At 41.3% G+C, this 21,427-nt stretch overlaps 1 protein-coding gene across 1 annotated transcript; it reads left to right on the top strand.

Moving 5' to 3' along the window:
• The first annotated feature begins 2,224 nt into the window (after positions 1-2,224).
• Positions 2,225-9,888, top strand: and1 (actinodin1). Its single transcript, XM_074621795.1, has 7 exons — positions 2,225-2,378; positions 3,012-3,103; positions 6,021-6,065; positions 6,437-6,582; positions 7,152-7,565; positions 8,061-8,312; positions 8,432-9,888. The coding sequence occupies exons 2-7, from the start codon at positions 3,031-3,033 to the stop codon at positions 9,428-9,430; spliced, it is 1,929 nt and encodes a 642-aa protein (XP_074477896.1). The 5' UTR covers positions 2,225-2,378; positions 3,012-3,030; the 3' UTR covers positions 9,431-9,888.
• Positions 9,889-21,427: the final 11,539 nt, after the last annotated feature.

Here is a 21,427-nt window from a genome sequence, read left to right as displayed (position 1 = left end):
CTACAAGTTCTCTCTTATTTGTACTGCCCCCCCCCCCCCCCTCCTCTTACATGTCTCTCACCACCATACTGAAATAAAGACTTTTTGTTTTTACAAAAAAAAAAGCTGTCGTGGTAAACCAGGTGTGTGTGAATTCTGAGGATCCCTCACATTCCAGCTTTAGAGAAAATTATGAGTATGGTTTTGTCGTCGTCGTGTTTGAATCTGCTCCCGGGCTGGATTGTAGGTTTGTGGGCTCTGCGAAACACCTGTTAGCAAACTTAATTACATACGAGATACAGTGTTAACATGACCACTAAATGTTCAGTTGGGGCACGATGGGACAGGAGAACGGCTGCAAAGAAATGTGGAAATGCTAAAAAAACAAAATACAAAGCAAATAAAGCCTTCAGGTGTAGACTCTACAGGTATTACAAAAGGAAAAATATAAAAACTGTGATTTGACTTTCAGATTAGAATCACTTCGGATGTGACTTCAACTGACTGTTGTATGAACTTTCGGTTCAAATGACATTATAATGTATTCATTTTTGACTTTCCCTGAGGTGATGCAGGCCCACATAAACCAGCTGCATGTGTCGGCTTAAAGATAAGAAAATATAAAGCGCCAGTTTAATGTATTCACACCACGCATGTGTATTAGTATTGTACTATACAGTACGTATTGCAGAATTTACCACAGAGAGAAAGAAACCTGTTCAGGGCAGGTGATTAATGAAGCTAAAGTCCATGGCCAAAAGTATGTCAACTGGACGCCCCAACATTATATGTGATTGTTAAATATCTCATTCCAAAACCATGCACATTAATCTGCTGCTATTACCAGTCTCCACTCTTCCAGGAAGGTTTTCCACAAGATTAAGGAGCCTGGCTGCAGAGATTTGCTCCCATTCAGCCACAAGAGCATTAATGAAGTTGGCCCGGCTCGTAATCTACGTTTCAGTTCATCCTAAAGGTGTCGGATGAGATCAAGGCTCGGTGCAGGCCAGTTGAGTTCTTCCACACCAGACTGGGAAAACCATTTTTCTTTTCTTTTTTAAATTTTGTTTTGCATGAACATACAATTGCATTATCAGAGCATTTATAAGAAGTGAAAAGGTCTACATTCCCTTTACAAAGACATTATAAAAAGTGACAGTTGACATCTTCCTAAACACCAAAACAACTTACAAGACTCTTATTGTGGTAAAAAAAGATCTGAGTACTTCTCCCATCACTGCGTGTAACAATGTATCTCAGTGAACATAAAATAGGGGAATAAAGAAGTTTAACCTGTGTGAGAATACCTCCAAAAATAATAGAAAAATGTATCTTCTCTCTAAACTATACTAAGATAATGTTTATAAGCTCATTTTGTCCTGAACCAACATGATTTATTTTGGGTTAAATCACTTTTGGTGTGAGAAAGCAGATCGCAATTTCTCCGTAAACGTAATAAAACCTCCTCAGAAGCCTGCCGGCCACAAACCTCATAAGACTGAGTGTTATAAAGAAATTACAGGCTAATGCAGTCAGATGTGCTGATATTGCATCACTCATCGCAGCTACACGGCGTTTTCAGAGACCCACTAAAACCACTGTGTGTGTGTTTGTGTGTGTGTTTGTGTTACAAGGCTGGCATGCCTGAACACAGTTAAAGTGAGGAGGAAACTGTAGATTATCAAATTCCTCATGTGTAGACCAGCTGTCCCTGCATGTGTGTGTGTGTGTGTGTGTGTTCAGGTTTAGACAGAAGCTGTGGTTTGGCCCTCATTGAGGGTCTCTGAGAAGTGCTTATGTGGCACCTCAGCTCCCCTTCATTACTTCCTGATGTTTTCTTTCTTCTGTCCCTTTCTGTCTTTTGGGTTTTTCTTGCTTACGAGTGATTGTTACATCCAAAAAAAAAGATCCAGAATCTGATTTCTCACCTTAAATGTGACTCTTTAGAATAAATCATCAATCATGTTTAATTAAAAAAACGCCACTTGTGATAACTTCTCATCTCTCCACGTCTCCATCTCTGCTTCAAGCCCTCCCACCTTCTCTCTTTTCCTGTCTTTAATTACGGTGCCTCCAATTGGCTGAAACTTTCTGAACGAACCAACCAATCACGCATCGTGTTGATGTGGCCCTTGACCCCCTCAGGTGGTCCCTGCGTGCGTTTTTTCTGTGCGAGCGTTAATGAACGGGCTTGGTTTAAAACCTTCCCGGATTTCTTCATCAGGGCAGTCTGTCAGACGGGACAGGGTGTGCCAGGACCCTCTATCAAACCCTTACACACACACACAAACACAGACATACACTTAGTGTTGGAGCCTCTGGAGGACTGAGTCACCTGGTCGGTCGGCTTCATTTGAGTCCACATCTGGATCCGCAGACAGAAGAGAAGATAACCACAGGTAAGAGACTGAGAAACAAACAGTGTGGTGATTCTGCACTTCTGTGTGTTTACTTTAAGGTACTTAGGAGGGATTCAAGTTCAGGTTGAAGTCAAGTGTGACTGCTGAACAACACCTGGTTCTGTTTTACGATGGCAAAAACCAATAGCGTCAGCCCAGCCAGGACAAACATGTTTGTTTAAAAGCCTCCGAGTCAGAGTTCACTTCCAAACTGCAGGGGTCACTTCAGCAGCTCTCCAGGTGAAAAGTAGCTCAGCTCTGAGGTCTCAGGTTGTGATTGGAGTTAACACCTTGCACCAGTGGTTCATAAGGTTTGTAAGATTCTCTGCAGTCTTGGAGGCAACAAACATCTGAGAAGATCTGCATCTAAAAATGCAGCTGTGTGAGGAATTAGTGGAAATAGATTGACTAAAAATGTAATTTTACGACCCTCGCTGGGTGAACTCTAACCTAAAATGTGTGTACATACAGAGGTATATATGGAAAATGTAAGTTTGCAATAATTTTTGGATATTTGCGACAAGAAGTTGACGTCAGCTACAATTCTCTGTTGTGTACTAAGATTTTAAGGCACAAAAGTGATGGAGTTTTTGGGAAGTAGAGCATCATTTTAAATGTCGCTGTCTTTGGCAGGAGAGGAGGAGGTGAAGTCATGGCTGGACGGAGGAGAACCAGTTTCACCGGCGTGTTCATCACAACGCTGCTGGCTGTGATTCTGCTGCCTGGTGAGTAAACAGTGGGGATCAGACATTATCACATTACGGGGTCAGTATGTGAAATATCTGTCATCATCTAGATCATTACTATTGTAGTTATATAGTAGAGCTGACCCCTCTTAGTCAATTAGTCGGCTAATCGGTTGTTTTGGTCTTAGTCGACTAAGATTTCTTTAGTCGATTAGTCGTTTTTTATGCTTTTTTCATGCTCAATGACTTATTTACAAGAAATTTATGAGCACATCTCTGGTAAACATGATTTATAGTGGTGCTCTTGTGTGATTCTTTGTGCAGAAACTCAGTTTTAAAGACAAAATCGTATGAGTGTTAGTCGACTAACAATTTCCTTGGTCGAGGACAGCCCTTGTATAAAATAAAAGGGCTCTTATAGTGAACTAAAACGGTCTAAACTATGTAAACATCAGCAGTTGAAGAAGTGCTCAGACTTTATATATACTCCATTATAAGTAAAAGAGTTGTAAGTAAAAGTATTGTCAGAAAATGTACATGAAATATCAAAATAAAAGTACTAGTAGTAAGAAAATGGGCCCCCGTGAGTGTTACTGTTGCAGAGATGAAGCTAATTTGAAGTATTTTATATATGCAGATTAATTTTCTGTTAATTAACTAATTGATTATTCGATTAACTGTTTCAGCTCTTGTTTAATTTACACATATTTTATAAACTTCATCATATGTCTCTGAAATCTGTAAGCTACAAGGAACTGCAGCTGTTAAATAAATGTAGTGGAGTAAAAAGAACAATATTTAGTAGTGGAGTAGAAGTATAAAGTGGCATGAGATGGAAATACTCAAGTACTTAACTACTTGAGTAAATGTACTTTCCAACACTGATAATCTCAACTGACTACATTATAACACTATAAACAGAAACAACACAAAGTTGCTAACATTTCTCGCTTCCAAAATCAACAAAAATAGAATAAAACAGAAAAAGGTTTTATGATTATAATACTGAATGAATGGATGAATAATTAGGTGAGGAATATTTCAAATGACCACTCTGCACTATGCTGAGTATGAATCATTCATGTCCTGATTATTACAAGGATGCATTGATGAAAAATGTCAGCTATTATCTCTTAATGTTAGCGGACACACGGCAGTAATTGGTCCTAATTTAGAGCTTTTTTTCTTCAACACAACAAAGCCACACTTTGATAAAAATCCCCAAATGATGGTAATTAATTTTGCAGGCGTTGAATGAAGAGCTTAGGTAATGTTTTCTGAATGAAAAGCTCCATTTAGTTCGATGCATGCAACCCCCAAAATGCTGGAGATAAAGTATTGTGAGTGAGAAATTGCACATCATTCAAAATGACAACTGTTTAGAGATAATCATGGTGTTGATGGAGCTGTTCATACCACAGTATGCATGTTATAATCAGTCTGCTTTTCACAGATTTGTGCGGATATGGGAGTACAAGAAACCTTAAAATAACTACACATAATCAGATTTTCCAAGTAGAGAAATACGTACAAAATTGTACTTAAGTACTTGAATAAATGTACTTAGTTACTTTCCATCACTGGTTTTAGCAGATAGATTTTCTTTGTCATCATCCACAAATCATTTGCTTGACATTCATGTTTTATGGTCTGTATTTTGTGCCTCTGTTTGCTTCATTACCTTAAAACGCGTCATGAATAAATTTGACTTGAGTTACAGCTTCACAATCTACATGTCAAGGATGAGGGTTAGCAGGGTTTCTGCCCTTCACCAGTTCACGGACACGGAGGCTCGTCAACTGTGCTTCATGTGTATCACAGTGTGGCTCTCTAACATACAGTAGCCTGTGGTGTTCATATATCATCTGTAATGTTTCAACACGACAGCAGGTTGCTCCTCCGCCACCTGTTTCCAGTTTGCTCTTGACATGATTGACGTATTTACAACGGGGCGAGTCTCATCTTTCCTTTAAAAATGTTTGGTTAAAATGTCTGGTTAAAAGGGAAAAATAGGGAGTAGTAGGAGGAGAAGTTTCTTTCATCGTTCCTGGTCCTGTAAAAAAAATGAGTACCTGTCAGCATCGCCTCCTCCTCTGCCCTCTTAAAGCTCTGGCGTTTCCAGATGTGCCCGCCAGGTTTTTACGGGCTCGTAAAAAACAATACAGCGGATACACACTGAGGCAGCATCATTTAGCCCACCCTCCTCCTCTTCCTCCTCCACGTCGCTCCATCACCTCGGGTCACCTTCACTTCTCTATTCTGTTTTTTCTCTGCAAATTCATACCTTTGCTTGCATGTGTGACCTTCCACGCTACAGTGTGCATCACGTCTTCCTGATTACTCCCATCAAAGCTCATCAAAACTCTTTTTTTTAAAGCAGGAGATTGATGTTTTTCCACTTCCGACATGCACCACACAACCCTGAATTATCCCCTCTGGATCTCTCTTTTAAAGCTGTCATCTGTTCCCTTCTTGTTCTTCCTCCTTCCCCTCCTCCTCCTCCTCCTCCTCCTCCTCCTCCTCCTCCTCCTCCTCCTCCTTCTGTAAGGCATTAACACCTTTTCCCTGTGGAGATGAAAGAAACCTGCAGCAGAGCTGAATCTGCTGTTCTGTCAGCTGCATGGGGTCAAACAGTGCACATACGTACACACGTATATGTGCACACGCAGCTCTTTGAAAGCGCAGCGTGGGGTGTGATGTTACAGGCTCACCTATAAAATCTACAAAGAGCTGCTGCAGACGCCAGCACTTCGGGAACAGCCAATTACCTCTGCCCCGATTTAATGAGTAATATCTACCTGTAAGTGTTTGAGGTTTAATGTCATATATCACCGCTTATGTATCGCAGATACTTTAAAAGGTCAGAATAGAGAGAGTAAGCAATTTCCAGGGCTTCATGTTGGCTTCAGCAACTTACGGATTTTACATCTGATTTTGCTTTTCTCTGTTTTTGTAGCGTTCCTATCTGCTGGACCAATTGTGCGAAAGGCGAAAGGAGATGGTAAATATGTGATTTTGTTTTACCTTACTTGCACATTTGTTTCTAAAGAGTACACAGTGGCGATTTGCCAGGGATGAAAGACCATGAAAGTAGAAAAATGAGTCCATGAATTCTGATTAAAGAGCAACACCCAAATTCATCACCTCACCTCGCTTCGCCTCGTCTCACCTCAATGTAGCATCTGACCCTGAGATGTTATATAGAGGCTATCTTCTTGACAAGTAGAAAGTAATATGATGTCTAACCCCCAAATATAAGAAGTCCAAGGCCTTTAATATCTTGTTATCAACTTTAAAAAAGTCCTTGAACTACATGTCCAAGTGAGTGCAGAAGCATTGGGGATTAGCTTCTTTTCTCTTTTCTGCCCTCAGCGGGAGAAAGTATCCAGGAGATGGCGACTGCTGCAGAGTCACACAGGAGGCTGATCCGCAACCGCAGGAACATCAGCTGGTACAAACAGAACTCTGAGTTCTGGAACTGGTACAAGTACTTCACCGACAACGGCAACCAGGAGGCCGTGAGTACACACACGAGTGATGTTACAACGGATTGCAATAATAAGATTTCATGTGTTTTAAAACTGCTCTAATCAATATTTTCATATTAACGATGAGTCAGATAACTGTGTACAATGAAAGGGGTCACTCTTACTGATAAACCCACAGAGAATTATCATTCAACTCTGCAGTTCCCCTCAATTCTATGCAAACGGCAACCTCCAGTGCTGAAGCCAACGCAGAAGGTTTCTAGAAAGGTTGTCTAGAAGGGAACCAGTAAAACTGAGGAGCTCTCGTGAGATTGTTAAGGTTAGGCTTTGACCTTGAATAGTCAAGGTTAGGATAGGTCGTCTGGCAGCAAGTCTCTTGAGACCATAAACTCATGTTTACAATGTTTACTGAGGTAATAAAACAAGTGAAAAGTAGTGTCATTTTCTCATAGACTTCTATACAATCAGACTTCTTTTTTTGCAACCAGAGGAGTCGCCCCCTGCTGGCTATTAGAAAGAATGCATATTTAAGAAACTTAAGCATTGGATTCACTTTTCAGACTGGGAAGTAGCTAACCAATCTCCTCCTCCCCTCTCAGGTTCAGGAGATGGACCGCATCTACTTGGCCTACCTCCAGAACAAGAACCGAGCTGAGGGACGTCGCTCGTACAAGGCCTACTTGCGCCACCTGGGGGATGTCTACAAGTCCTGCTCCGACTCCGATGACCCCAACTGTGTGTCTGCCTACACCAGCAGGCCCAAACCTAAGCCAGAGCCCCCAAAGCCTGCACCTGTGAAAACCTGCGACCCCACCAAGGACGCCTACTGCCTGTACGCTGCTTTGGTCCAGGGCAAGAGCCCCTACCTGCCCCTGGTGCTCCCGGCCGCCACCCCCGCCCCGGCACCAGTGAAGGCCCCAGCCCCTATGTACGTCCGCACTGCTGCTCCAGCCAAGGACCCGCAGTCCGGGTATTACTACTACGCTCCATCCGCCACGCCTTTCCTTTCCAAGGTATGCTTCAAGACATTAGTTATGTTATACTCCATTTTTGCACCTTTTTTTGCACCATTTTGCACCTTTTGATTCGTGGGATATGATAGTAATTAGTCGATTGAGTTTCAGCAATTTACTTAACCTCAGGTTGTTGCAGAGTGTTGCATCTGTACCAAAGATACACACCTAAAAGCATGTAGGATTTGAACATTTTGGACTTTGGTGCCCCCTTGTGGTAGTTTTAAAGAAGACGCAGTGGCAGTGTCCCTCCTCCATTGATCCAATATGGGAATAATGAGAATGAATGGCTGAAAAGAACCTAACCACAATGAGTTTCACGTGGATTGCATTAAAGTTTCGTCAAAATCCCAAACTTATCCTACCAAAATAAGTACAAACATGATATCGAATAAAAAGATCTGCATATAGTGGCTTTTAACTACAAGATATAGCAGTTTATCTCGCCTTAATGACATCCTGCTACCATTTCTGCTTGTATTTGTCATGCTTTAGGAGCAGAAGGCCGAGCTGCTGCGTATCTGCTCCCATGATGACGTGGAGTGCCTGCAGTACCACCTGAGAGCAGCCCACGGGTACGGACCCTCTGCCGGACCCCTGCCTTCCTACGCCCACCTCGGCTGTGACCCCAAGAAAGACCCCAACTGCAAACCCAAACTGGTGCAGAAAGCCCCCTCTGGTCTCTACATGCAGTACCCCAACTGTGACCCACGGGATCCCCGCTGTGCCCACGCCGCCTCCCTCGAGGTACGCTTTATTTTATTAAAGTGGTACAATTTCACAGATTTTAAAAACTGCTTTCTGTTTGTGTTTTCATTTGCAGCTATGCCTTGATAATAATAACTTATGGTGATGTGTTCCCTCAGGCGCCTCGTGCCCCTAACCCCCCTGCCGCCGCCGGCCCTGGATCCTGCAACCCTCTTTATGAAGAAGGCTGCAACCCTCTGACTGCCACCAGATTCGCCTCGCCTCCTGATGCATACAAAAATGAGGAAGAAGATGAGGCTGCTGCCATTCGTGCTCCTCCTGCTGCACAGAACAACCCCTATGCCATGTTTAGGGATGCTTATGCTAATGCTAACAGAGTCACTGATCCCTATGCTATGTACCACCAGCAGCCTAGCGCCCAACCTTCTCCTCCAGCTAACGACCAATACGCCATGCTGCGCCGATTCATGGCCCACGCTCAAGGTCAAGGTCAAGACCAATATGCTTCACGCATGGAGGCTGCTCCAGAGTCCAACCCCAACGATCCTTTCGCCGCCATCCGTGAGGCGGCGGCTGCCATGCACCGCCGCGGTTCTCCCACCCCCAGGCAGCAGTTCCCTTTTTCAAATCCTTATGAGGAGCCAGCACAGGAGGAACGCAACCCACTGGGCCCCCCAGGTAAAACCAAGGAGGGCTATGATTGCTACATCGGCTACGATCGTGACTGCTCCCCCGTGACGCCCGCCGAGCCTCGCTCTGGAATTCACCGCCGCATCCCTTACCCCGCCGAGGCCTACGAGCCCCACCTGAACGCCGACGGCTCCCGCAACGGGGTCATGGAGCCTACCAACCAGCACTGCGACCCAGAGTACGACCGCGACTGCCGCCTGCGCCGCTACGAGCCTGAGCCAGAGGCCCAGCCCGAGCACCACGCCGTGGAGGACCACAACCACGAGATGGAGCAGCAGCCGGAGGAGCAGGAACAGGATCAGTATGAGGCGGAGCCCTACCAGAGCGGCCAGGAGGAGCCTCACATGTCCTACCCGACACACTCACAGGGTATGCCCAGCCTTCAGGACATACTGAGACGCTACGGAGACCAGTACCCTGAGCAGCAGGATCACAGAGCCTATGCAGACGACTACCGCAAGAAATAAACATGCACACATGCATGCAGATGGACATGAATACACAGTCCCATGCGTTCTCGCAGCTTAGCCATTCACCGCCTCGCGCAGCACGCAGTACCTGGACCAGATACGGGACACAAGAGAAGTCTATGGACCCAATGAGCGAGTACATGCACGTACATCCACACATAGCTTCCAGCTGAAGGAGAACGCTCAGAAAGCCGAGGGTGTTCCAGCAATGTTTTCATCTCTTTTAGCTGCTTTAGACCTGTTGATGTGGCCTTTAGCTTTCCAATTTTCACCTCCTCAAACCACTCGAATGTGTAATGACTTCTCAATGCTCTCAGCTTTGCTTCTGTATCTATGCATCTCACTTTTTTTAATTTGTTTGTTACTTTTTGTCAGAGATGGATTATGTAAAGATTTTTTTTTTTCCATTTTGAATGTTCTAATAAAAAGCTCTAGAAAGCTGTTTTTGCATTTCATTCACTGAATGTTGACATTTGACTCACATTGTTCTTACATGTAGGTTGATATAGTCTCAACACTTTTAAGAGAGTAATTAAAGGGCACTCCATTAATTTACGGTACAACATTTTGAGAACCCGTGGTTTAGCTTGTTACCATGCATAGTTTTGCAGATATTAAGTCATAAACTAAAGTATTAAATGTTAAACCATGACTCTCTTTTCAGTCTTGCTCACATTGTGATGTCTGAAACAAACTGATTTTCAGGTCGGCTTGTCAGCAAAGTCAAACAACACTTGAACTTCCACAGACGGCTTCCTGCAGCTTGTTTTTTTAAGGTTTTTTTTCTGCCCCTCTGCTCACGTCTTACGCTTCTCTGACTTCATGTCTTGCCGTGCGGGTTTTCTCCAAATACACACACACTGCTCGCTGTGACTCTCCTCATGCTGAGGCTTGACTTTATTGATCCGATAGCTCTCAGACACATCCACAGCCGCGGCCATTCAGAGGTCCGGAGGGAAGCTCTTGTAGTGCTGCTTAGATGGTTACAGACAACTTTATCTACCTTTAGATGAATTCACCGTCAGCATCACCGTGGGTCCTTCTAACAGAGATGGAACCGGGAAACAAAAAACATTCATGTCAAGAGATAATGGTGAAAGGGTGAGGATGTGGTTGGGGGTTAACAGAGGTTCTTCTCCAGGCATGGCATTTATTCATATATAGGGATACATTTATCAGTATTTACCTGATCGACTTTATCAGATCAAACTACTTCATGCATACTTGGATCACCTCAGTTTTAATTGTAAAACGTCATCATTGCTTGTATTTACTCTTAAAGCAGGATGTGCCTGTTCATTGTAGTACTTATTTACTCTAAATCCTGTCAAAGCATACAATTAATAATCAAATTGGGCAGTATTGAGTATTTTTTTGGTCATAAAGCTATTACATTCTCTAGTCTAGATTGAAAAACTATAAAAACAAACATGAAGACAAGAGGAAGTAGAATAAAAAGTTTTTAAATCTATTCCATTATCTGAGATAAAGGTTGTGCAGTCCCAGAAATGCCAACTCAACCTTTCAGGCTCTTGAGATATAGATGTTCAAGAAAGACAAATCTGACAGCAAGTGACCTTCTAAACAACTGAAGATAAAAAAAAGTTTCAGTTTTCTTCGAGATTCTGGGGTTCGACTTTTCTTCGGTGTCCTAAAAAGTTGAACCAACATGTGCTTCTAACTGGATGGAAAAGATCTGATGAAAATGGATAAAATGGTTAATAATTATAAACTTATAATATATTATTTTGAAATGGGCCAGTCTGGATAATGAGTGCTTTTACTTTTTGTACTTTAAGTATATTTTGAGGCCAATACGTTTGTATGCAGTGGCGGACTCAGTCTGTCTGAAGGGCAGGGGTGGAAAAAACAATTAAAAGGGCACCAGTGTGCAGAACGTTTTCTAGCATGTAAGGCAGCTTATATGGCTCTGCATTGCATCTTCTCCATTTTAAGGGGACCCTAGAGGGTATTTCATCATGTTTACTCCAATTTAAGGGGACCCTAGAGGGAACTTCATCATGTTTTCTCCACTGGAAGGGCACCCTACAGGGAACTTTGATGTTTTCTCCATTTAAGGGCACCCTAGAGGGCACTTCATTAGGTTTTCTCCATTTAAGGGCACTTTAGAGGGCACTTCCTCACGTTTTCTCCATTTAAGGGCACCTTAGAGGGCACTTTTCTCAAGTTTTCTCCATTTAAGGGCACCTTAGAGGGCACTTCATCACGTTTTCTCCATTTAAGGGCACCTTAGAGGGCACTTTTCTCAAGTTTTCTCCATTTAAGGGAACCTTAGAGGGCACTTTTCTCAAGTTTTCTCCATTTAAGGGCACCTTAGAGGGCACTTTTCTCAAGTTTTCTCCATTTAAGGGCACCTTAGAGGGCACTTTTCTCATGTTTTCTCCATTTAAGGGAACCTTAGAGGGCACTTTTCTCATGTTTTCTCCATTTAAGGGCACCCAAGAGGGCACTTTATCATGTTTTCTCCATTTAAGGGCACCCAAGAGGGCACTTTATCATGTTTTCTCCAGTTAAGGAGAAAACATGACACATTTTATCTACCATATAGGGGCATCAAAGAGGGCACTTTAGCTGCGTTTTTTTTTTGTTCAAGCAAGGGGCACCAAGGGGGATGGTCGCCCCATCGGTGTCCACCTGTGTTTGTACGTTTATGTAAAAGTACAAAAGTAAAACTTTTATGTATGACTTTAGTTTATCTACGCGGTGTATTTGCTTCAAGATCTGAGCACTTCTTCCACCACTGAAAGGCTCGTCGATAGGTGTGGCTGCTCCATGAAATGTGGAGTCGTTGTTGATATCATCCGGCCCCTCCTCCACTCTTATACTAAACATAAATGTGCTTGCAGACTAAACCTCTTAACCTTGTTATTATGTCGTTTTCCATTTCACCTTGAATTTCACTGTTGTGCTGTTTGATTTGTGTAACCTCTCTGAGCTACCGTAAATTTGCTCAGACAGAATCTCCACCGCGGGTGATTTAAAGTCATAACTGCACATTATTGATGACTCCTTTCTGTCCACAGCTCTGGTTGTTTGTGTTCTTCCTCTTCTGTTTTGCTCTAAAATACATTTGTATCTTTATGAAATTAACCTTCTGATAATATCTGAAAATGCATGAGTGCCTGCAGTTTATCTTCAAAATGTAAGAAAGTGACCACAGAAAAACAAAGCCTGTGTTCGATCAGTTTTATTACAGCTGATTAAATTGCTCCAGCTTTATTTCCACTGGAGATTCTTATTAAGAAACACTGGAAAAGCAGCTTCATCTTCAACCTTTTTATGACCCAATGACTGATGTTTAAACAACACTGACCTACAGGTACTGTTTTAATCTAATGTCCCTTGTATTACTTACATATCTGTTGTGACCTTATAGGGCAAAGTGAATCCATTAACCTGTGCAAAAAAAAATTCAATGCTATGCAAAGTCTCTGCAAGAAAGTGATGGCATTACAGCATCTTGTTCTGTTATAATGTGATAAGATGCACTACGAAAAGGTCAGCAGAAGATTCAAATAATGTGGATTTTTAAAAAAAATAAACTGCTGCACTCAATGGTGTGAGCACCGTAAACAAAATGATACGCCACTTGCATTGAGGTGACACATTATAATTCAAGGCAGATACCTCAAAACCTGGACACATAAAATCCTCTAACTACAGAAAGACTAGATGTTCACCCGAGCAGAAGTAAAAATGATATTCCCCCTCTTCCCAGCTCCCAAGAAATAACAACAGACAAGAAATTTCACCCGTAAAAGTATTTATTACTCAGATATTTGGGACATTTTGGTTTCCGGATGGGCTACAGCAAGGTAAAAAACAAAAAAGGAATTAAATGAACTTTTAATTACATATTAAAAAGAAATATATATATATATATATATATATATATAAATTGTTGAACTAATCTCCTAATACAAAAACAAGGCAGATAAAGGAGAAACATGTTTTTCCTGTGACTTGTGTTGACCCTTTAAAACCCTGATGATTTTGTATGTTGCTGAACACTGAGGGGCAGCATAGAGTCTCGCTGAGATGAGAAAATGAGAGCCAAACTGACACCCATTACCCCAGGCTTCTGTGACTCCCTTTGGAAATATAAAACACTACAGAAACATAAATTCTGTGACACTAATGGTAGTCGTTACATCACACGGACCAAGTGTGTGAAAGGTTAGTGGAGAATGTGTTTCCATGGAGGCCGAAGTGAAGAAAAAGATAAAATACAGCGATTTAAAGAGAGATTACACAGCATATACTGTATAAAGAAAAGGGCCTCCGTCTTCACCTCTGTGTTTGGCCTCCTGCAGAGCAAAAGAGAACAACTAGGAACAAATCAAAGAGACGACAGCTTGAGACAAACCAGGGAATGAAGAAGTGAATGATGGTATGTGGTCTCATCTGTGTTTGTGTGTGTGAGTGACGGAGGAAGAGATCGCCACTCCTAATCAGTCATTCTGCCTGCAGCTGCTGAGACAGTCAGACCCCCTGCACGGCTACGGACACGCACGCACGCACGCACGCACGCACGCACGCACACACGCACACACACACACACACACACACACACACACACACACACACACACACAGTAAGTCCGGACTCCCTCTTGTGGCTGCCGGTGAACAGGAGAAGACAAAGCGGACGTCCGTCACTGCTGTCAGGGCTGATTATTTGCTGAAGACTAACAATAGCTCACACTGTCAGACTGATTATCGCTCATCCTTTTAACACCTTCTGTCCTGTCATTAGCTGTTTTATTTACACACAAGACATTTAATAACACCTTAAATATACAAAATAGTGGCCTTAATTGACCTCAAAATGCAGACAGGACCAGGCTTTTACTTGGAATTGATGACTAACGGGCATTTTTAAAAGTACATTTTATCATATGTCTACCTGTTTTCTGATTTAATTGGCTGTTGGATGGTGTATATTCCAACATAATTTACATCAGAACAACAATGTAGACATGCCTTTTTTCTTTCTTTTTTTGTGTTACACAAAATGTTGTTCTTGCTCACTAATTATCATAATTTGAATACTGGCTTTTATTTGAGATTATAGTATTGAATAAGAAACACTTTCATGATTCACAAAGGAAAAATTATAAGCATTTTCATTTATTTTCACATGCATTTGTTGATTTATTTCTGTATATATTTAGTTATATTTTATTTTTTATATTTTTAAAATATATATTTTATATATATATATATATATATATTCATATTTTACATTTTTTAAATATATATATATATTAAATATTTTATATATATATTATATTATATTTTTTAAATATAAATTTTATATATATATATATATATATTTCTTTTTAAATATATATATATATATTTTCATATGTTTATTTCTATATATTTTTTATAAATTACTCTATTTTTAAATTTAAAATAGAGTATATGAGTACAAGAATTGACTACTTAGTCTGGGCAGGAAATAAAATAATCCATACATTAAAAACAATCAACAAGAGTAAAAATAAACCTAAAAGCTGGTGGTAACATGACAGCTGCAACAAGCAGAGCTTTTATTCTAACCATCACTTGAAATTTAAACTGTACCTACACTTGGGAGAACAAAATGAAATAAATTCTGCTGACGGCTTTGCCACAGAGTCTGAGAAACATTACATCGTCTACATGATGGACAGCTAGAAATGACTCAAAGGCTGTAATGGTATGTCAGCGGGATGCTGCGTCAACTATAAAGAAAAGGTGTTGCTTCTGTCACCTTGTGTTCAGAGCTGGAAGCTGGTACCAGGTGGTGTGAAGCCTTTTATTTCCAATAACTGATCTTAAAAAAGTGATGCAAATCCAGATGAGCTAGATCAAAGTGAAAGAAACAGAAAGAAGGTAAAAAAAATAAGACAAAGAACAGGAGAGGAAGAGGCAGTGAGAGAGGGTGAGTGAGTTGATGATGATGCGGAAAAATCAGATGCACAGCAGGTCACTCGCTCAAAGGCCGTGTCTCCATGTGCAGAAATATTTCGGTGCACGTCACTGGTCACAAGATGTCAGCATGTGAAGGATGAATGTTTCAGTATTGAATCATCTTTCACTCCTCTTCTCTCTGTACGTCACAAATGTATATTTGTCATACAGAAACATGCTGTGCTGTGAAGATCATTATCCGCAGTGGTGGAAGAAGTATTCAGATCCTTTACTTAAAGGTGCAGTGTGCAGGATCTGCCGGTGAAGTTGCAGCCAACATAAGCTTCTTCTTCTGTGTGCCAAGCGCGTAGGAGAACTACGGTGGCTGATGCAAAAACGCGAATGGCCATCTCTAGAGCCAGTGTTTGGTTTGTCCGTTCTGGGCTACTGTAGAAACATTGTCTCTACACAAACCCAGCTTATATAAGTTTGGTTAACGTGTCACAACTCTGTGGGTTTGTAGGAGATACTAAGAGATTGAGATAGTGAGAGAAGTTATTCAGAGTGATAGTGAATGATGGAGCATTGACTGTGATTGTCCTTGTGAGTGAAAGTGGGTCAGTAATTGAGATGTGACTGTGTATTTGAGAGAGGCTGGTATTGTAAGTTTGTTGGATTCATTTTTCTGTGTGAAGAAGCTTCTTGGACGAGAAGCAAAACATCTTCAAGAATCTAAACCAAGTCCAGTTGCTGCTGATTTAACCCTTACTCGGATGGATCCCAGTATTGTGCAACAAGTGCTGGATCTGAAAGTCCATAACCGGTATCCCGAGGGCTCAACCAGCAAAGAAAGATACGTCATAAAGGGAGAGCTGACACTTACAGGATGAAGGATGCATGCCATATAGACTTTAGAACACACCTGCTATGGTAAAACTCCCAATAAATCTAATATTATGACATTTAAACACCAGATGGAGACCTGTACTACATCTGCAAGCACAAAAAAAACAAAAAACAAAACTGAGCACCTTGCCAAAGTGGTTTCCAATACTGAAGAAGCAAACTATCAAGATCTAACTGTTGGTGTGCTGATGTATTTCTTACTCCTGCTGACTTATGTTTGTCCTAATGATCATTTCAAGGTCAACTATGGCCTGTGTGAGCGGCTGGGCTTTGAGAGAAGCCTGTGCGTACCCTACCATCCACAGACCAAAAGCCTTATGAAGAAATTGAACGGCATATTCATAAATTCCAGCTCTTTTATAGAATAAACACATTTACAAAGCGATCAAAATGTTTATTTTCTGGTTATTATAGCATATGAACGGGTAATCAGTAATGATACTTTCTGAAAATAGGTTGCCCAAAGTCTGTCCTGCCTCCTCATGCCTGTACTTGAATTCTGTATTTTGAGGTCGCTGAACAACCTGTGTGTTGTTGCTGTTGATGGGTTTACATCATAGTTAATGGAAAGCCCGGTGTGTCTTATAGCGCCGTTAAAGGGTGCCTTGTGTGGCGGTATCGAACGCCGATGGCCTTGACAAAGTGTTGGTATTTGACTCCCTGGGAATGAGAACGGACTGTGCACTTACACATTCTTTAGAAAATGACGATTTAAGTGATAAAATAAGAGTAAGAAAGAGGCAAGTTATGTAATGTCCAAGGTGAAATCAGCAGTAACTGATGACAGCACTACCTTTTTTTCAGCGTCTTGAGTTGTTTGATAGTGTATTGACCAGCAAGTTGTGTTGTAACGTCAATCTTTAACATACAACAATGATTTACTTAAGCTTGGAACGCCAACAGACATACTTAAGGCTTGGAACGCTAGCAGTGACATTCAGTATATAGTAGATGCACATGCCTGCATTGTGTAATTTCTTGCATTAAAAGCTGAATGAGAGATGGGGTAATTGCTAAGCAATGCTCAGCATTGAGAGGCAACAAAGCGAGGTACGGTAGTTAGGGACACTTTATTGAGTGTTGTCTTCAAGGGAAGGGTTAGCAGCAAGTGAGGGTTATGTAGATGGTTTCTATTAAAGTCAGGTGCAAGAGTTAACTGTTGATCAAGCAGTCATTTCTATGACGATTTCTGCACCACGTCAGGCATACGCTGCTTTAAGTTGTGCTAAAAGTTTAAGTGGGTTGACCGTTCAACCATTTCCTGCAGAGAGAGAACACCCAGGACTCTATTAATGATGTGCCACATTTTGTACCCAATAAGAATACACTCTCAATGAGTAATCTGTCACAAGGTATTCTCACTGAATGTGACAATTGTTATGAGAAGTGCAGGTGGACCCAAATGCAGACAAGGACAGTAGGTTGAGAGGAATGAAGGATTAATTGTAGAGACCAGGAGTGAATGGGTGAACTGAGCTGAAGCATGGCTAGAGCGAGAGCTCATGGTATATGGTGTGACAGGCAGGCTGAGGAAACAGACGTGTGTGATTCACAGCGGTTGCAGCAACGATTTGGAGATGAGTGACTGAACGGGGTTGATTCACTGCATGGTGATGAGCTTGATGGAAGGCAGGTGCGGGTAATCAGAAGTAATTGAAGCCAGGAGGGAGCCGAGGGAGGAGCGCCACTCCCCACGGCACACGGAGAAACACCAAGGAAACACATGGAAAACCCAGAGTCACGACTCAGATCGTGACAGGCATTCGCCTGATCTAACGGTTTCCATTCAGTTATTTGATTATAGTTGTATTGCTGTAACAGAAACTTGGCTACCTGCAAGTGTTTCAATTGAGACTACCCATATTGACGAATATAACCATCATAGTGCTCCACATTGCTCTGCTTACAACATGGATAACCCTGTTTTGCAATCAAAGACCAGCGACATGGTGGAGTCGGCATACATACATATATCGTCAAGCACATTTGGAGTATAACATTTTGAATATTTGAAATGTAAATTCAGAATGCATTTCCTGTCATTTCGCTATAGACAAGATGTGATTGTAGTTGTGATTTACTGGCGGCCAACATACCCTCTGTGTCTGTTTAAAAATAATGTAAAACAGTTGAGCGATATCCCAAATACTAGATTTGACAACGTTGTCATTTTAGGTGAAGAAAAGCTCAATACTAGAAATCAGCACATTTTAACAGCTGATGAGATATCATGGTGGATCATAAACTGTTGATATTCATGGTTAGATTATGACAGATCAAACAAACGTGTGACTTAATGCCATCTGGTAACGTTGCTGTTAGAGATTCTTTTCCAATAAAGCCTCCAGTAAAAGGGAAATCACTCTATCAAGGGTTGACAACCAGAGGGGCGTGACATTTTGATGCGAAAATGAATTATATACACATCACTCAAAGGAAAGCTCTTGATGAGCTCTTTCTACTGCCAAAAGGGCTGAGACCACATGTGATACTGCATTCACATGGAGTCAGGCAGACAGCAGGCAAACCGGACATCATGTTTGTGGATGAGAACAGGACGGTAAAATTAGGTGAGGCCGGTAGAAAATACCGGCAACGCTAACGGTAGCTGTCCAAAGTTAAAATATTTTAACTTTTTGCCATCCTACGCAATGCAATTTTACAACCAGAAGTTACTCCCACTCCCTTACACTAGAAAACGTTGTTTAAGTTTGCAATATAATCATAAGAGAAAGCTGTATTTTACAGCTAAATGCATTGCTAGAATTATTCACAAATTAATTTTATTTAATATATTTTATTCCATCACATATTGACGCGCGTGTTTCACATGACAGTCTGCTGTTTGTTTGTTTTTCCCGTACCGTCCAGAAGATGTTCTCCCTCTGCCTGATTCCATGTGAATGCAGATTAAATCAGCTAGGTCCAGCCAACACATTCTCATCCCAACTCGTCACATACTGAGGCTTTGTCAGACCCCTTAGCGTCACTAAGATCGCGGCAAACAGGTGCGTAACGTTGTGAATTAAAAAACAAACAAACCTAGGTTTAGGCAACAAAACCACGTAGTTAGGTTTAGGAAAGCCTGCCCGGTGTGTGTGTTTTTTCAAGCTTTAAACTACGTCACCACACTCCCGGCGCACTTTCCCGGAGCGTTTACTGTTGCCATGGATGGGTTTACATTGTAGTTAATTGAAAGTTTGGTGCGCTAAAGGATGCTTTGCTGAGGAGCGTGACAAAACGTCAGTAACTTACACTCTGGGAGTGAGAACGGGCTGGTCAACCATGAGATGGAGAAAGCGTTTTACTGTTGAAAAATGTTACAAAGCTTATTTAATTATGCAGAAGAGCTTGTTAATGAGGATGAAATAATCCAGGATTCAAAGTCAATGCTGAGTCCAAGGTTAAAGCTAGCATTCTAGCTAGCAGCTAATGGTATGTTTCATGACGTAGGAGATGAGGAGGGACAGACAACCGCTGACAATGGAGGTGCTGATGGACAGGACAAAGGGCATGCAGGTAACCAAGGCACCGAACCCAGAGAATGCAGGTACACAAAGGCACAGGAAAGCTAAAGAAGAATATGTAATTCTGATATTAGAGCCAGCGAGTGTTGATGAAAGCAGAGATGAGATCCAACAAAGAGGAAGGGAAAGAAAGAGAGACCATGCTAACTGGTAAAAAAAAAAAAAATACACAAACAAGGCTGCAGGACAAAGCTATGTGAATTTTGAAAAACATTCATGTCCCAGGAAGAAGAGTGAGTGAAAAAGATATTGATGAAAAGAGGCGGACCGCCGCTGTGTACAATAGAATACAGTCTCACCACACAGGGGATGTCTGTTCGAGTCTGCAAGGATTTCTTTTTGAAAAACCCTCAATTTATCTGAGAAGTTTGCAAGGTCTGCACGCAGCCGTCCCTCAAGCCAAACGGGACAAACATTCACTATGCAACACAATCCCAGAGCTCAACACAACTCTGATCAGAGGCTCGGAGTCGCATATACCACACAGCTGTACATTGAGGACAATGTGACCAAAATGTACGAACTCTATGAACAGAAATGCCACAATGAGTGGAAGTAAATCAAAAGAGACTTTATCTTCAACAGAGAATTCAACCTGCGTTTTTACCAACCCAAAAAGATGCATGCAGTAAATGTCTTATTTTGAAAATCTTGGGTTGTTTTTGGCTCTTATTTTTGTGAGAGGGTTTTTCAAAAGCACTTTTTTGTGTTCTTATGGGGGATCTTTAATTCTGTCTAAGGGAGAGTTTTTTATGGACTTATTTTGTTTTGGGTTATCTTGGGTTGTTGTATTTAGCTTTTTGTATTCTTTATTTGTTTTGTATTATTAATGCATTTTGTTTGCACATTACATCTACTTGATTTGTTTTATCTTTTATCTGTTTGTTTTGTTTTATTTAGCAGTGCTACAGGGGTTGGACTTCTCCATTGTTCCTCTTCATTTTCAGTTCTAGCGTATACATATTTGCTTTGAGTCTCCAGGGTTTTAGTTTTAAACAGTATTTTGGTTTATCTTTGAGTTTCTCACAGATATTAGATTTTTTTTCCTCCAGTTATTTTGGTTTTGTTTTGACCTTTGCTGGCCCTGAAGGCTTTTACTTTGTTTCTATAGTTATCGGGTTTTGTTTTTGATTTTTGTTTTTGGTTAATTATACGTCTGTTTTGAGGTAACGTACGCTCGGTTTTGTATTTTTGGTTTGCACGTAGACTATTTGGTTTTTGTTTTGTCACTTAGAGTTCTTTGTTAATAGTATTGAGTGTGTGGAAGTTGTATTTTTGACCATAAAAGGTTAAAAAAACTACAAGAAAGTCATGGAAAAACAGATGTTGCTGCAGGTTGCTCTGTTCTCTAGCTTAAGCAATGCTAAAGAGAAGAAATTGCGTAGGTTTATTGGACAGCACGATGTGTTCAACAGGAAATGGAACAATGGAATACTTGTGGATCCGCCAGTGTACGAAGATGTTTGATTGTGGAGGAGTCAGTCTTGCAAGTAATGTAAGGAGTAAAAGAGGATCATCTTCATTAAGAGAACCCTCAGTTTTAAAATATTTAGGAGTTCAGTGTGTGGTAATAAGTTTGGTAGGTCTAGTGAAACATACAGTTGACAGTGTATTTGAATTCCCTCCCAAGGATGGCCACCTTG

This window comes from Sebastes fasciatus, chromosome 21 (genome assembly GCF_043250625.1).
Source record: "Sebastes fasciatus isolate fSebFas1 chromosome 21, fSebFas1.pri, whole genome shotgun sequence".
Lineage (NCBI taxonomy): Eukaryota > Metazoa > Chordata > Actinopteri > Perciformes > Sebastidae > Sebastes > Sebastes fasciatus.
This window is presented reverse-complemented; position numbering and strand designations above follow the sequence as displayed.

Bases quoted from the DNA above. Each gene is read 5' to 3' on its own strand.
- and1 (XM_074621795.1), top strand. From the start codon at position 3,031: ATGGCTGGACGGAGGAGAACCAGTTTCACCGGCGTGTTCATCACAACG. The intron at 6,583-7,151 runs GTGAGTACACAC...CTCCCCTCTCAG, and splicing joins ACAACGGCAACCAGGAGGCC to GTTCAGGAGATGGACCGCAT. The intron at 8,313-8,431 runs GTACGCTTTATT...GTGTTCCCTCAG, and splicing joins CCCACGCCGCCTCCCTCGAG to GCGCCTCGTGCCCCTAACCC.